The sequence below is a fragment of the Ranitomeya imitator genome, chromosome 7 (genome assembly GCF_032444005.1).
Source record: "Ranitomeya imitator isolate aRanImi1 chromosome 7, aRanImi1.pri, whole genome shotgun sequence".
Lineage (NCBI taxonomy): Eukaryota > Metazoa > Chordata > Amphibia > Anura > Dendrobatidae > Ranitomeya > Ranitomeya imitator.
Genome location: NC_091288.1, coordinates 105,461,392 through 105,477,854, shown reverse-complemented (window position 1 = coordinate 105,477,854; position 16,463 = coordinate 105,461,392). Strand labels below are relative to the sequence as shown.

General features: G+C 46.0%; 1 protein-coding gene across 1 annotated transcript in view; it reads left to right on the top strand.

The window, feature by feature from the left end:
* PLEKHM3 (pleckstrin homology domain containing M3) overlaps window positions 1-13,776 on the top strand; it is a 553,542-nt gene extending 539,766 nt beyond the window's left edge. Inside the window, exons 11-12 of the mRNA XM_069733722.1 lie at window positions 10,811-10,939; window positions 12,538-13,776. Coding sequence (XP_069589823.1) covers window positions 10,811-10,939; window position 12,538 — 130 coding nt within the window. The 3' untranslated portion in view covers window positions 12,539-13,776. The remainder of the gene's footprint in view (window positions 1-10,810; window positions 10,940-12,537) is intronic.
* Window positions 13,777-16,463: the final 2,687 nt, after the last annotated feature.

Sequence of the window (16,463 nt, the reverse complement as noted above, 5' to 3'; positions counted from 1 at the left end):
GAGCACGGGGCGGTGGGATTGGAGCACGGGGGGCGGGATCGGAGCACGGGGGGGCAGCCACACTCCGCCCACGCACTTCCGCCTGCTTCCCCGCACTTCCTGCTGCAGCGGTTCTGCACCACAAACCGCAGTAAAACCCGCAGATATTTTTTTCATCTGCGGGTTTTACTGCGGGTTTGACCTCACAATGGAGGTCAATGGGTGCAGAACCGCTGCGGCTCCGAAAAAAGAAGTGACATGGTACTTCTTTTTTCCCGCAGCTATTCAGCGCGGCTTTTTTTTTTATTTTCCGCATTGTGGGCACAGCAGTTCCTGTTTTCCATAGGGTACAATGTAATGTACCCTGCATGGAAAACAGCTGCGGAACCGCTGCGGGAAAATCGCGGCAATTCCGCATGAAAAAAAGGATCGTGTGAACATGGCCTTAGGCAGCTGTGTACTGACTACTATTTATAATGTCATTGGCTAATTCTGAACATAACCACTTCCCCAATTATGAGAGGGTGTTCACACTTATGCAACCACATTATTTTAGTTTCATTATTTTTCCCCTGAAAATGATTTCAGTTTGTTTCTCCATGGATTTGTACAGAATATGGGTGATATTAAAGGAGGAAAATGTTCTCAAATTATTCTTCATGTTATATTTTTACATGACAAAACCTGGCATTTTAACAGGGATGTGTAGACTTTTCACATTCACTGTATAATGCACACACGTTGTGTGATATACGTAAACATATATTTCTGTACACTAACATACTAATATACAGTATTTGTGTGTGTGTGTGTATATATATATATATATATATATACATAAATACATACACATATTTTTTATAATGCATGTACAAGAGTTGAGGGAAAAGAAGCACTGACAGTTCCACAGTAACACATAATTATACGAAATAAAAATGGCCATTACCCATTTTTGCAGGGAAACAAATGGCCATTATATATACTTTCCCTATATTTTGTGGGTTTAAAAGTCTAAAATAAGGAATGCACAACAAAAATAACTGTTAAAATGATGTGGGCTTTACGATTTTACCATAAAATATGTTTTTCTTGTCTCAAAATCAGGACTCAGCAGTCCTACCACCCTTAATGAATGGGTGAAGGTTTTGGGCATAGTACTTTGGCAGAATGTTTGCTTAGTCTCATTTTAAACCTTTTTGTATTTTTTACATATAAAGGGATGGGGACACAAACAGCTGATGTTTGTGCGGGTTCACAGAATTAATATTTTCAAAGTAATTGTTTTACCTCAATTCGTAAAAAGTGAACTGATAATTAACTAGTGTACATACAATATGATTTCTATAAAGTTATATGATTTTAATAAAGTTATATATAGAGTTGTATATTTATGAATGATACGAGATTATTATAATTGCTGTTATTTATCAAACTGTGAAATGTGAGCTATCATATTATATTTTCTTTTTCACAAAACATTTGAAACTTCAGAAGGTTTTAATCTTATTAAAAAGAACTTGTTGCCTTAAAGATGCAGCCCAATCTGCAATCATAAGGTTATAGAAGAGGGGAGCTAAAAGGATTGATAGAAAATATTCAGTATAACCCATTTTAAAAATATAATCCTCTGCTTTTTCTGGGATTTTTGGTCCAATGGGAGGTCCTACTATTGACTGACAGCTTTCTTTGTACATGTGTGCTTACACAGACCGCAGTCAATCACTGATAGGACCGACAATCCTGGAGAGAGAAGAAGTTCAGTCGATTAATGCACATGCTATACTGAATCTTTTCTCACAAATAATTATACCGTAAGTATATATCAATCTACTCAGTTCTCCTACTCTATAACTTGATGCCTGCAGATTGGACTTCTTTTTCAGTGACAGGTTACCTCTAACCCCTTCACTACCCAGCCTGTTTTCACCTTCATGACCAGGCCTAATTTTACAATTATGACCATTGTCACTTTATGAGGTAATAACTCTGGAATGCTTCAACAGATTCCACTGATTCTGAGACTTTATTTCATAACATGTTGTACTTCCCGTTAGTGGTAAATTTAGGCCAATATTTTTTGGGTTTATTTGTGAAGAAAAATAATTACATTTTTACCACAAAAATTTTGTTTTAGCCCAGATTTTACATTTTCACTCTGGAAATGGGTAAAAATGGCATCAAAATTTGTTACACAATTTCTGCTGAACGTGGAAATACCCCATATGTAGCTTTACAATACTGCTTCCACATGGCGAGACTCGGGATGGAAGGAACACTATTTGCCTCCTGGAGCACAGATTTTCCTAGAATAATTAGCGGACTCCATATAGAGGGGCCCTAAGTGCTAGAAGAGTAGAATACAGCCCTCAAGTAACCTCATTTTGGAAATTATACCCCCTTGAGAATTTATATACAGGTGTAGTGATGATTTGACACCATGGGTGTTTTCCGGAAACAAGCAGGAGTGGATGTTGCTGCGTGAAAATTGCAAACCTGCTATCACAGTTGCCAGTATGTTGTAGTACCTGTACATTATGCCCAGCTCGTGCAGCTGGAGACATAGACCCCCTAAATTAAGCAGGCTCTCATCGATACAGAAATGCCAAAAGTGGATGGTAAATGTGATTTAGGCACACTGTGGAACTCAGAAGGGAGAGGGCCATTTGGATTCGGGAGTCCAGAATTTGCTGAATTTCTGTTGGGGGAGTCATTTCACTTTCCAGAGCCTTTGTACTACCAATAGCGTGGAAACCACTATATTTCCCTTTCCCGTAAGACCCTTTCCCTGTATTGGGACTTGTGCATTTTCTGTGGATGGAGTTGAACATTTTGGAGCACATTTATCCTGCACTGTTTGCTGAGCACTTACATCGAGGTCTCCATCTAAATCTCGGAAGGACGTGATTCATATGAAACTCCCTAAGGGATCCATTCACTGTAATGAGGCAGCAGAGTTACTCTGTGGGGCCAATATACTGTATGGAACAATATATGGGACCCATTATACTGTATGTATCACTATCTGGGGCCATTACACTGTATGGAACAAATTATGGGGCTGATTATACTGTATGGATGAATATATGGGGCTGATTATACTGTATGAAGGAATATATGGGGTGAATTATTCTGTATGGAGCAATATATGGGGCCAATTATACTGTATGTAGCACAATGTGGGCCATTATACTGTATGAAGTAATATATGGGGCCATTAAACTGTATGGAACACAATGTGGGACCAATTATGCTGTATAGAGAAATATATAAGGCCCATTATACTGTATGGAGCAATATATGGGGCCCAATTTACGGTATGGAACATTATATAGGGTCATCATTATACTTTATGAATCAATGTAGGGCCCATTATACTATATAGAAGACTATGTATGGACTATTATACTGTATGGAGCACCATGTGAGGCCCATTATACTGAATGGAGCACTTTGTGGTGCCTGTAAGGCTGCCGTCACACTAGCAGTATTTGGTCAGTATTTTACATCAGTATTTGTAAGCCAAAACCAGGAGTGGGTGATAAATGCAGAAGTGGTGACGTGTTTCTATTATACTTTTTCTCTATTTGTTCCACTCCTGGTTTTGGCTTACAAATACTGATGTAAAATACTGACCAAATACTGCTAGTGTGACGGCAGCCTAATACTGTATGGAGGACTGTGTAGTGCCCATAATACTGTGTGAAGGACTATGTGATGCCCATAATACTGTATGGAGGACTATGTGGTGCCCATGATACTGTATAGAGGACTACAATGTCCATTCTAAAACATGTGGCTAAAGACTTCTGAATTCCCCAGAGCACGCACTGTGTGTTGTGAAGATTCACTGGTTTCTGAGTTATTGTAGAATTTATAACAGATATCACAGATGTAATGTAAGAAATAAGTGAAATCTTTGGCATTATCCTATACCTATATTTATCTGCCTTATCTGTACATCATGAATTGTAGAATGTGTTAAAGGGGCACACTGAGACTCTTTCACCCAGAGCCCACGAAAACCTGGAGGCAGGCCTGGTCCAGTTGCATGGTGAATTAGTCTCAAGTCTTTTGCAGCCTATAATAGGCTTTCCTTCAGGATTTCCATGTATTTAGCTCCATACTTTTCCCCATCCACTCTGACTAGCGTTTCTGCTGAAGAAAACCATCTCCACAGCGTGATGCTGCCACCACCATGTTTGATGGTGGGGATGGTGTTTTCAGGGTGTTGTGCAATGTTCGTTTTGCACCTCACATAGCGTTTTATATTTACCCAAAAACTTCTACTATTTTGTCATCTGAGCAAAGCACCTTCTTCCACATGCTAGCTGTGCCCCCTACATAGCTTTTTTAAAATTGCAAATGCGACTTCTTATGGCTTGCTTTTAAAAATGGCTTTCTTCTTGCCACTCTTCCATAAAGGCCAGATTTGTGGAGTATATGACTAAGAGCTCACTCACACTAATATATAACACATCTGAGTCCTATTCAATATTTTATTGGATAGCACTCTGCTCAATGTTATATGCTGGGGCCGTGCAGAGCTGCATTTTTTTATCATGCCGATTCAGCATCAGAAAACAATCGAAGAATGCTGCAGGTGCATCTGATGATCAAATCATGTGCACCCATAAAAGTCTATGTTTGCGTATGAAACATCGGACTGCACTCGGATACCATCTGAGTGCAGTTTGATGTGCGCGCACAGACACAATGGAGAAGCTGAAGAAATTAAGTTCTCCGTCTTCTCTGCACTTGTGCTACAATTCTCTCATGTAGCACAGTAATAGGACATTTTGATAAGACTCTAACAGAGTTTGAACAGAGTTTAATTAGCATAATAAGCCCGATTCTCTGGCATGAGAGAATTGATGGCCGTGTGACCCCGGCCTAATTGTTATCCAGTGGACAGATTCTCCTACTTGAGCTGCGGATCTCTGCAGCTTCTTCAGAGTGACCATGGGCCTCTCGGCTGCTTCTTTAATTGCTACTCTCCTTGCTCAGGATGTCAGGTTAAATGGACGGGCATGACTTCATAGTTTTGCAGTTGTGCCATAGTCCTTCCATTTTTGGATGATGGTTTGAACCGTGCTCTGTGAGATGTTCAGAGCTATGACAATTTTTTTTGTACAACCCAACCCTGCTTTCCTCGTTTACACAACTTAATCGCTGACCTGTCTGGTGGGTTCCTTGGTTTTCAAGATGCTGTTTCATCCCTAATGTTCTCAAACAAACCTCTGAGGCCTTCACAGAACAGCAGTAGTTATCCTGAGAATAATTTACACACAGGTGGACTCAATTATGTGACTTCTGGATACAGCTGGTTATTCATGATTTTATTTAGGGATCTCAGACTACTGCACCTCACAATTTTCAGATTTATAGTTTTAAAATAATTAGAAAACCATGTATCATTTCCTTTACACTTCACGAATACTTGCTATTTTGCATTGGCATATCACATAAAATCCCAATAAAATACATTTAAGTTTGTGGGCGTAACATGAAAAAAAGTGGAACGGTTCATGGGGTATTAATAAGGCGATGTGTCAGACTTAAAGGGGTTGTCCAGAATGAACAAAACACAGGCAATTCTATAAAATGATAAAAGATCCATCACTACATAACAGTAAACAATGGCCAGAAGGGAGAACTCTGGGTACTATTTTATGGCAATAGCTATGTCCTTGAAAAACCCTTTAGCATCGACAAATTTATTAAGATACAGATGCCATTTAGTAAATTTTGTGCATCGTTGGAAAACTGAATTGAAACTACAAACTTGTAACTTTAGGGACACTGCGGCTTATGCCGCTGTCCCCTGACTGCTGCGCCTCTCCCCCGCTCTGTATTGTATGAGATCTCCCCTTGAGTGAACCCAGGATGAATACAGGGTTAACTCCCCGCGGAGGGGGCGGGGCTTATCCCCTGCTCTTGGCGCCGGGAAGCGCCGATGCGTCATCCGATCCCAGGACCCGGACCTGTTTGGGCTGCCGGCATCATGGACCCGCTGGAGAGTGCGGTGAGGGAGAGGATCGGCAGGGAAGGAAGCGCTTGGTTAGCAGCTTTGCTGCCCGGGAGCGACTCCTTCCCTGCCATGGTGCAGGCGGTGCCGCCGGAGGGTCGGCGCTCTCGCAGAGCCACCCGGCCTCCGGCACGGCTGAGCCCGCCAGTTTATTCAAGGAAGAGCGCGCGCAGCTCTCGTGCGCGCGCTTCTTCTGCTTTGGGCGCCAGGGAGACTGGAGGGAGCGCGTCGCAGCAGGTGGGGGAGACACAGGGGTCAGCAACGAGCGTTATAAGCTGCATCCCCCCTTCTGCCCCGGGCATAACAGGAGGGAGTGCAGGTCGGCAAGTGCCAGCATTGTTAGGCGGAGCTGTGCACTTAGTAGGAAACAACATGGGGGGGGGCACAGGGAACGTCTGCTTCATCACAGGACTCAGGGACGGCAGGAAGGGAGACTGAGGCTCCGCAGGGAGGTATTCCTCCACTTTCAAGGAACGTGGGGGATGTTATTGCCAATACTGATAGGAACACGGACACGGCAGCCGTAGCGCAGCAGAATATGGTTTCACCTCACATAATACTAGCAACAGGTCAGCATAGTGCCTACTCCCAGGCTATTACAGGGGGAGAATCACAGTTTCCACCTTACCCACTCATTTTTAGTACCCCGTATTCGCAAATACCGGGCGGGCAAATTACTCCCTCTCAGGCGGCAGTAGTTGAACACCAGGTCGCACCAGCGTCACGATCACTGATAGCAACCAGTGTTCGGGCCTCAATTCAGGGTGCTGGCACCCCGGCTCTGGACAATAGACAGAGTGCGGGTATCCGCTCCGCGCGCAGATCATCATCGTCATCATCGGCATCCCCCAGAGAGCATCGCAGAAGCGGGCGTAGGAAGCGCGATCGTCATGTTAGCAAACGGCGCTCGTATAGATCTAGGTCCAGCCGGCGTAGTAGACGGTCTAGAGCCTCGCGGTGGCGCTCGCCTTCTTCATCAGGTAGCTCTTTAGGCAGGTCACACAGGCAGGAGTCTTCTCATCGTAGGTCCATACACCGCATGGAGCGGCAAGGCCCGATGACTCCTGTGGCACGGGAAGCAAGTGGTCCGGATACCGGTGCACCGATTGGTGAGTACCCCTTTATCGGGGCATGGGGAGGGGAGAGAGCAAACACCAACCTTTCAGACACAATAGCCAACGCAACTACAGGAAACAGGATTTATGTCAATCCAAAATTGCTACAACCAGCGGGATTCTGCAGGCTGCCTCCTCCTCCCCGCCCAGATGTGTACAAGGATGGCCTATTTTGTGGTGTCCCGCCCTTAGGGGCCCACTTGGATAGCGACATCAAGGAACAAATTTGGGCCAATGATTTCATTGACATATGGTCTCTGGTTTCCACGGACCAGCACACGGTTGACAGAGAGAGACGGTCTTGGTATGCGTTGTGGGGGAAAAGCACCCCGAAAGGTGCTCGGAGCTATTCATATACTTAGATAGTATCTATAATTCCTATAAGGCCCACGGGGGATCAGCATGGTGGAAATATGATGAAGATTTCCGCCGGCGATTGGCCGCCAATCCTCAATTGGGCTGGGGTATGAAAGCCACGGATTCGTGGCTCCGCCTGATGATGGCTCAGAAATCAACCCAATCCTTTCACGGGCCCGCTGCCGGGTCCAACAACAACGCAGCAGCAACAGCCATTCGTAGACCAGGTTCGTGCTGGTTATTTAATGAAGGGCACTGTAAGTTCTATGGGCTTTGCAAATATAGACAAAGGGCAAAAAGGGCTCTAAAAGTGAACCTGGAAATTATAGGCCAGTAAGTCTAACCTCTATTGTTGGTAAAATATTTGAAGGGTTTCTGAGGGATGTTATTCTGGATTATCTCAATGAGAATAACTGTTTAACTCCATATCAGCATGGGTTTATGAGAAATCGCTCCTGTCAAACCAATCTAATCAGTTTTTATGAAGAGGTAAGCTATAGACTGGACCACGGTGAGTCATTGGACGTGGTATATCTCGATTTTTCCAAAGCGTTTGATACCGTGCCGCACAAGAGGTTGGTACACAAAATGAGAATGCTTGGTCTGGGGGAAAATGTGTGTAAATGGGTTAGTAACTGGCTTAGTGATAGAAAGCAGAGGGTGGTTATAAATGGTATAGTCTCTAACTGGGTCGCTGTGACCAGTGGGGTACCGCAGGGGTCAGTATTGGGACCTGTTCTCTTCAACATATTCATTAATGATCTGGTAGAAGGTTTACACAGTAAAATATCGATATTTGCAGATGATACAAAACTATGTAAAGCAGTTAATACAAGAGAAGATAGTATTCTGCTACAGATGGATCTGGATAAGTTGGAAACTTGGGCTGAAAGGTGGCAGATGAGGTTTAACAATGATAAATGTAAGGTTATACACATGGGAAGAGGGAATCAATATCACCATTACACACTGAACGGGAAACCACTGGGTAAATCTGACAGGGAGAAGGACTTGGGGATCCTAGTTAATGATAAACTTACCTGGAGCAGCCAGTGCCAGGCAGCAGCTGCCAAGGCAAACAGGATCATGGGGTGCATTAAAAGAGGTCTGGATACACATGATGAGAGCATTATACTGCCTCTGTACAAATCCCTAGTTAGACCGCACATGGAGTACTGTGTCCAGTTTTGGGCACCGGTGCTCAGGAAGGATATAATGGAACTAGAGAGAGTACAAAGGAGGGCAACAAAATTAATAAAGGGGATGGGAGAACTACAATACCCAGATAGATTAGCGAAATTAGGATTATTTAGTCTAGAAAAAAGACGACTGAGGGGCGATCTAATAACCATGTATAAGTATATAAGGGGACAATACAAATATCTCGCTGAGGATCTGTTTATACCAAGGAAGGTGACGGGCATAAGGGGGCATTCTTTGCGTCTGGAGGAGAGAAGGTTTTTCCACCAACATAGAAGAGGATTCTTTACTGTTAGGGCAGTGAGAATCTGGAATTGCTTGCCTGAGGAGGTGGTGATGGCGAACTCAGTCGAGGGGTTCAAGAGAGGCCTTGATGTCTTCCTGGAGCAGAACAATATTGTATCATACAATTATTAGGTTCTGTAGAAGGACGTAGATCTGGGGATTTATTATGATGGAATATAGGCTGAACTGGATGGACAAATGTCTTTTTTCGGCCTTACTAACTATGTTACTATGTTACTATGTTACATGAGTGTTCATCGTGCGGAGGTCCCCACCCAGTGGCAAAATGCACACGTCCGCCCCAAAAAGCTATCTCCGGGAAAAACCCCCCTACAGGCGAGGTTAACGACGCCGGTGAGCGTAGGAAGAATGGGGCCGTGGCTGGACAAATACCCCAATAAATCGGCCGCGGGGCAACTGCGTTTCGGTTTCTCCTACGGTTTTTTCATCCCGTTTAATTGGTCACCCGAGCCACAATCAGCCCCTAATTTACAATCAGCGAGGGAATTACCTAACATATTAGCAGAAAAGCTGGGGAAGGAAATCAGGTTGGGTCGTTTTCGTGGTCCTTTCAATTCCCCCCCTTTCCCTAACTTACGGGTTTCACCCCTGGGTATAGTTCCCAAAAAAGAGTCAGGTAAATATCGATTAATTCATCATCTCTCATACCCCAAGGGCATGTCGGTCAACGATGGTATCCCCAGTGATGAAACAGCCGTCACTTATATTTCCTTTGACAAAGCGGTTGACTTCGTCAGAAATGCTGGCCCGGGGGCCCTTATGGCCAAGTCGGACATAGAATCTGCTTTCCGGCTGCTTCCGGTACATCCGGATTGTCACCACTTACTAGGGGCTAAATTTGAGGACCTATACTATTACGACACGTCTTCCCATGGGGTGTTCAATTTCCTGTTTTTATTTTGAGTTATTTAGCACATTTTTGGAATGGGTCGCTCGCAAGATCACCCGGCTAACCGCCATCACTCACTATCTTGATGATTTTTTGATCGTTGGGCCAGCGGGCTCAGATGTATGTGCCGCAGCCCTTGCCCAATTCAAAGATGCCATGGCACATTTCGGGGTCCCACTTTCCCCTGAGAAGACGATAGGGCCAGTACCAGTGATCACATTCCTCGGGATCGAAATCGACTCGGTCGCCATGGAATTTAGGTTACCGAAGGAGAAAATTGACAAGCTGCTGGATCTCATCAGCGGATGTATTTCGGTTGGTAAGGTAACACTAACGCAAATGCAGTCGCTGCTTGGTTCCTTAAATTTTGCCTGTAGGGTCATGCCAGCGGGCAGGATCTTCTCACGCAGATTGATGATAGCCACGAGAGGAGTGAAACAGCGTCATCATAGAATCAGGATTACAGCACACCTACGTTCTGATTTAAACACATGGAAGCTGTTCCTCAGTGATTACAATGGTAGGACTTGCTTTCAGGAGACAGAATGCTCTAACGTGGACATGGGTTTGTTTTTTACAGTGTCAAGCAACACGGGTTTCCGGGTTCGCTTTGGTAACAAACTGTGTGCTTCGAATTGGCCTGCTTTCTGGGTTTCCAGGAAGTGGAACGTAGAGGCTACCTTGATCGAGCTTGTCCCCGTGGCAGTCGCCATGGACATCAGGGGTCCTCAATTGGCCAATAAGCGCATTCGCTTGCATCTTCAATCCGTTGGTGGGGCGCATGCCATTAACTACCTAGCATCTCCTTCACCGCAGGTTCTAGACCTAATTAGGTTCATAGTATTGAGATGTTTAACGTTTAATGTTTGGCTTAAAGCAAATGCACTAACCGTCAGCAATGAGAGTGTGTCTGGTGTATTAACTGGCTTTTACTCGCAGGATTTACTGGGACGGCGCCTTCAGGAGCCCTTGGAGGAGGTGGATTGCCTACATTCGATCTGGGATGTCCTGGGGACCTGATGCCATTAATACGCTCATCGATAGCTCCATCAACCTGGAAAGCCTATGGTAAGGCGTGGGAGGAGTGGTGTCTTTTAGCAGACGGCATAGAACAAGACGAGGAAAAGAATGGACTATAGAAAGGCCCGCACAACCAAATGTAGTAGAAAAATACAATATCGTTTATTAAACACCACAACAAAAAATATTAAAACCATTTAAAATACAACACCATGTACAAAAACACCCCACAACACACAACATGTGTTGTATTTTAAATGGTTTTAATATTTTTTGTTGTGGTGTTTAATAAACGATATTGTATTTTTCTACTACATTTGGTTGTGCGGGCCTTTCTATAGTCCATTCTTTTCCTCGTCTTGTTCTATATCGATGTTATTGGACTTGGCTCTGCACACCTTTGATTCATATTTCTTAAACAGCTAGAGTGCACCCTTTTATATAGTATTTTTAGCAGACGGCAAACCAGTGGGGTCTTCGGAGGAGGCTCGAATGCAGGTGACAATGGCATTTCTATCCAAAATGCAGGCCATAGGGGTGTCGGGCTCAGTAGCGCGCAACCGTGTGTCTGCATTAGCGTTCCATTTCAAGCTGCGAGGTTGGCCAGATTCCACGAAACATTTCCTAGTCAGTCAGTTATTGAAAGGTTGGCGACGAGCGGATAAACATGGTGATAACAGGCGTCCTATATCCTTCGATTTGCTAGTGAGCTTGGTTAAGGCTTCGGAATCTGTGTGCGATTCTAAATACGAGGCTGCGCTAATATCAGCGGCTTTTGGCCTAGCATTCTTTGGGGCCATGCGGGTCAGTGAGATTGTACCTACGGCTCTGAATAAACCGGGAGGCCTCAGGCGGGAAGACATACTAATTTGTGAGGATGGTATTAGGATTAGAATATGTAAGGCTACGTTCACATTAGCGTTCCGCTAATGTGCGTCGCTGTTGCGTCGGCGACGCAGCGGCGACGCGCCCCTATGTTTAACATAGGGGACGCGTGCTTTTTTTGGTAGCGTTTTTCGACACGTGCGTCGTTTCCGACGCTAGCGTCGGACGCAAGAAAATGCAACAAGTTGCATTTTTCGTGCGTCCGATTTTCGTCAAAAAACGACGCACGCGTTTTTTTGTGCGTCGTGCGTTGCGTCGCCGACGCACCGGTGCGCAACGCTAATGTGAACGTAGCCTAAGTCCAAAACTGATCAGGAAGGTAGGGGAACTTGGTTCCCAATATTTGCCATCAACAAGGACATCTGCCCATTAGTGTTAATAAAGGAATACATGCGGGTGAGAAAGGATGGTTCCCAGCTTTTCATTCATGAGAATGGGCTTCCCCTAGTGTCGGGCCAATTTTTAGCTATATTGAGACGCGTATTGTCACGAGTGGGAATGCCCGCGGCGGAATTTGGGACGCACTCATTTCGGATAGGTGCAGCAACAGAAGCATCTAGAGCGGGTTTGCTTGAATCAGAGATTCAAAGGGTGGGTAGATGGAGATCCCGCTGCTTTACTAGATACATCAGGCCTGACTTGTTGTTATAAGTTTGAGTGGTCTCGGTTCTATGACATACGGAACAGTTTCAGTATCATTGGGGGTACTTCCTTGGGTTGTTGAGTTATTGATTATCGCTAACTGTATATTTTATTCCTAGATGGGGTGCGACCCAGCGTCTGGATAGTGGGTCACTCCTACATCTATTGGGCTGCTCGCCGCGCCGAATTGTGCCCAGGAGGGCGATCCTTGGGCTTCAACGATGTCGACGTGTTATGGCGTGGCTTGAGAGGCATGATGTGGTCCCAAGTTCTTCCGGAGGTGGTTCACATTGCACGGGTGGCCTCATCCCCCACCATTGTGGTTATCCATGCCGGAGGAAATGACCTGGCTTCGTCTCCGTTGGCTGAACTACTTACGCTGATCAGATCAGACATGGACAAGTTCCTGAGTTTCTTCCAGTCGATGCGCCTAGTCTGGTCCGAGGTTATCCCAAGGCTGGTTTGGCGAGGTGCCAGGGAATTGAATGCTATGGAGAGATCCAGACGCACGCTGAACCAGAGGATATCACGTTTCGTAAGATTTAAGAATGGTGTAGTTGTTCGGCACCATCAGCTGGAAGGGGACAATTCCGGTTTTCTACTTCCAGACGGAGTCCATTTGAACGAGGCGGGCCTAGATATTTTCCTCAATGGTATTAGAGAAGGGGTGATTCAGGCGATGCATTCGTGGGGGGGGTCGTAGCTCTCTATAGTCGCTCCTCCTTGGCGGAAGGGTGGAGTTTTTGTTGGTGGTGAAGATACCTGCCCGGGAGACCGGATGGCAGTAATCTCCCTACACCCCATTTGTTGGCAGATATTGCCGGTTTAAGCTGCGACCAAAAATATTTACCCAAAGGAAAAGATGGAAATGTTATGAGCATATTTCCCAATAAAAGTTTTAAAGTTCTGATAACTGTTGTGTGTTCACTTAATGGGAGCAAACGGTCATGGGTCGTAGCAGTCTTAGGGACACTGCGGCTTATGCCGCTGTCCCCTGACTGCTGCGCCTCTCCCCCGCTCTGTATTGTATGATATCTCCCCTTGAGTGAACCCAGGATGAATACGGGGTTAACTCCCCGCGGAGGGGGTGGGGCTTATCCCCTGCTCTTGGCGCCGGGAAGCGCCGATGCGTCATCCGATCCCAGGACCCGGACCTGTTTCCCGCCCTCCCTCCCCTTTTGTTAGAGGTTGGTTAAGTTGCAGCTGCGGAAGGGTGGAGTTTTTGTTGGTGGTGAAGATACCTGCCCGGGAGACCGGATGGCAGTAATCTCCCTACACCCCATTTGTTGGCAGATATTGCCGGTTTAAGCTGCGACCAAAAATATTTACCCAAAGGAAAAGATGGAAATGTTATGAGCATATTTCCCAATAAAAGTTTTAAAGTTCTGATAACTGTTGTGTGTTCACTTAATGGGAGCAAACCGTCATGGGTCGTAGCAGTCATAATTCTTCTCATATCAAACCCAATATTCAAAAGCCTTAGTACATATCAATAGTCAATACAATCAATCAATGGCACCTTCCTGAACTTCCCTCTCTTTCTACAAGTGTATTACTGAAAGGATAGCATTGCTATCTGCCAACATTGAACATTCTTCGTGGGCGCCACTTTGCCATGACTGGGAGACCCTGAACTGTACCCATGCTCAGGGGAAGCCAAGTCATTGATCGGTGCTGCCCAAAAGATTATCTTATTTTCTTAATTGTGGAAAGAAAATGTAAAAACCCAAACTACAACCCAAGACATGGCAGCTATGGAAGAGTCAGTAATTCCTGCTATGGTTTTTCTTTCTGGTTAACCAGATCTAAAATAATATGCTGTTTTTATTTCATTGAGGTTTCCATAGCGATTCTATGTTTGTGTAGGCAGGAAATCCAGGAGAAGTTTCAATCAAGTCTCATATTTGTATAGGTGTAGTTTGCATACAAGTCAAATAAAGGCAAAGTACGTTTTCATTGATCTTAGAAGAGATATTGGAGTCTCAGCAGGGCCCAGTTATGTGGCCTCTCTCGGAAACCTGCAGGGCTTGGGTGTAATGTAGAGATTACTGGTGCCAGCACACTAATTATTTCCTTGTACGACACAGAAATATTGTTTACTCTCATTTGTAATATTACAGGAGCTACCTATTTATATGGTGAGAAGTGGACACCTTCTTTGTGCACAGTGGATGAAAACCACACAAAGTACCTTGCAATGCAACATGACCACATTACTGGCTCTGGGGGATATGGCCTCATGTAAGCTTTGCTGACAGCTATTGTAGTGTTGTCACCAGAATAAATAATGGCGAAAAGAAATGGGGCAATGTAACTATTTATCCAAGTATAAAGCGGAGGCTGAACTGACAATTCCAGAAGTGACGTGGTGTCATGTGGTAATGTTCTTCCATCTAGTCAGAGCAAGAAGCTGGCCAAAGGTGTTCATATGTAGCCTCATCCTCCCAATAACAAGCAAAAAGATGTATCTAGAACATCCAACATTTTAAAAGGTCAAACACAAAAGAAAAACAGTTGGGCTGCACAGCCTTACTCCTTTCGGTAGATCAACAGCGGTGAGTGATGACAGGCTGACTTCAGTGCAGGGGGTGCTCGCATGGAAAGCAGATGCAAACGTATAAATAGGAAGAGAAAATGCGGCAGCACTCACCCATCTGTGGTCCGGGACCCGTAGAAGCGCTTGGATCAGCGCAAAACGGCCATCGTCGTTTACCTGCTCACCTCCCGTCCACCTGCACTCCCTCGGACCGCAAAGCTGTACCTTTTCATGTACTGAATAAAGTTTTGGACCACAGATGGGTGAGTGCTGCCGCATTTTCTCTTCCTATTTATATATTTTAAAAGGTCAGATTGTGGGAACGCTTCAGTGCACGTTTATGTCAAGTCATCGTCTAGTACTTAGGGCTTACATTACTTACTTCCACCAACGCATGCGCAGCATCATCAGGAATGGGGATGGAGCAGGGAACGATCGGCATTGACATTGGGGGATAAAGTGTCAGCTTTCACTGTCTCCCCAAGCGATGTGAGGAAACAGTTTAGTAGACTAGTCACTGGCAAAGCAGCTGGGCCTGATGGCCTCAGTCCACGGGTCCTCAGAGCGAGCACAAACCAACTGTATTCTGTCTTCCAGTTCCTTTTTAACTGGAGCCTACAATTACAAAGGGTACCAATGCTGTGGAAGACCAGCTGTCTGGTTCCAGTTCCCAAGATCATTTTTCCAACTTCCCTACACGACTAATGCCCAGTGGCCTTAAAGGGGTTGTCCACTTTCAGTTAACCCCCCAATGTATCCCCCCGGGGCCCCTAATGAATTGTGTAAATACCTTCTGTTGCCGTTTTTGCCTGTGAGCGGCGCTATGGAAGCGGCTGAGTCCGGGTCACGTGACCCCCAGGCTGCAGCCACCGCTAATTTCCGTCGACGTCATGTCAATTTCCAGATTCTGGAAATTGACGTGACGTCAGCAACAGGCGTGACCAAGGCTCCACAGGCAGCGGTCACTCAAGAGTGACTGGGCTGTGGGCGTGGCTGTGTGCTGCCTGCGGGGCTGTGCTGGGGGCAGGCGGGGCTGTGTGTACTGGGATCTGTGGGTGGGCGGGGTTGTGCTGCGGGTGGGGCTGTGCTGCGGGCGGGGCTGTGCTAGGATCTGCTGGCCGACCGCGCTCATGTGCCGAGATATGCGGCCGGTGTGTCGGCGGCCGGTGCCGTGGCAGCGGCCAGTGCATCGGCGGCCGGTGCTGTGGCGTCGGCCGGTGCATTGGCAGCTGGTGCGTCGGCGGCGGTGGCCAGTACCGTGGCGGCAGCGGCCGGTGCATCGGTGGCCGGTGCCGTGGCGGCGGCCGGTGCAACGGCCGGGGTCTGCGCGGTGAAGGTCTGTGCCGAAGGTGCTAGAGTGTGTGGCGCTGTGCAGTGGCGGCGGCGGCGGCGTCTCTGTGTGCAGGCATCGTCCGATGGGACTACACGTCCCATAGGTCTATGCCTGCTACAATGACAGCGAGTGACACATTAGCCAATGATAGGACAGTAGTAGTCCCATCATCCGGC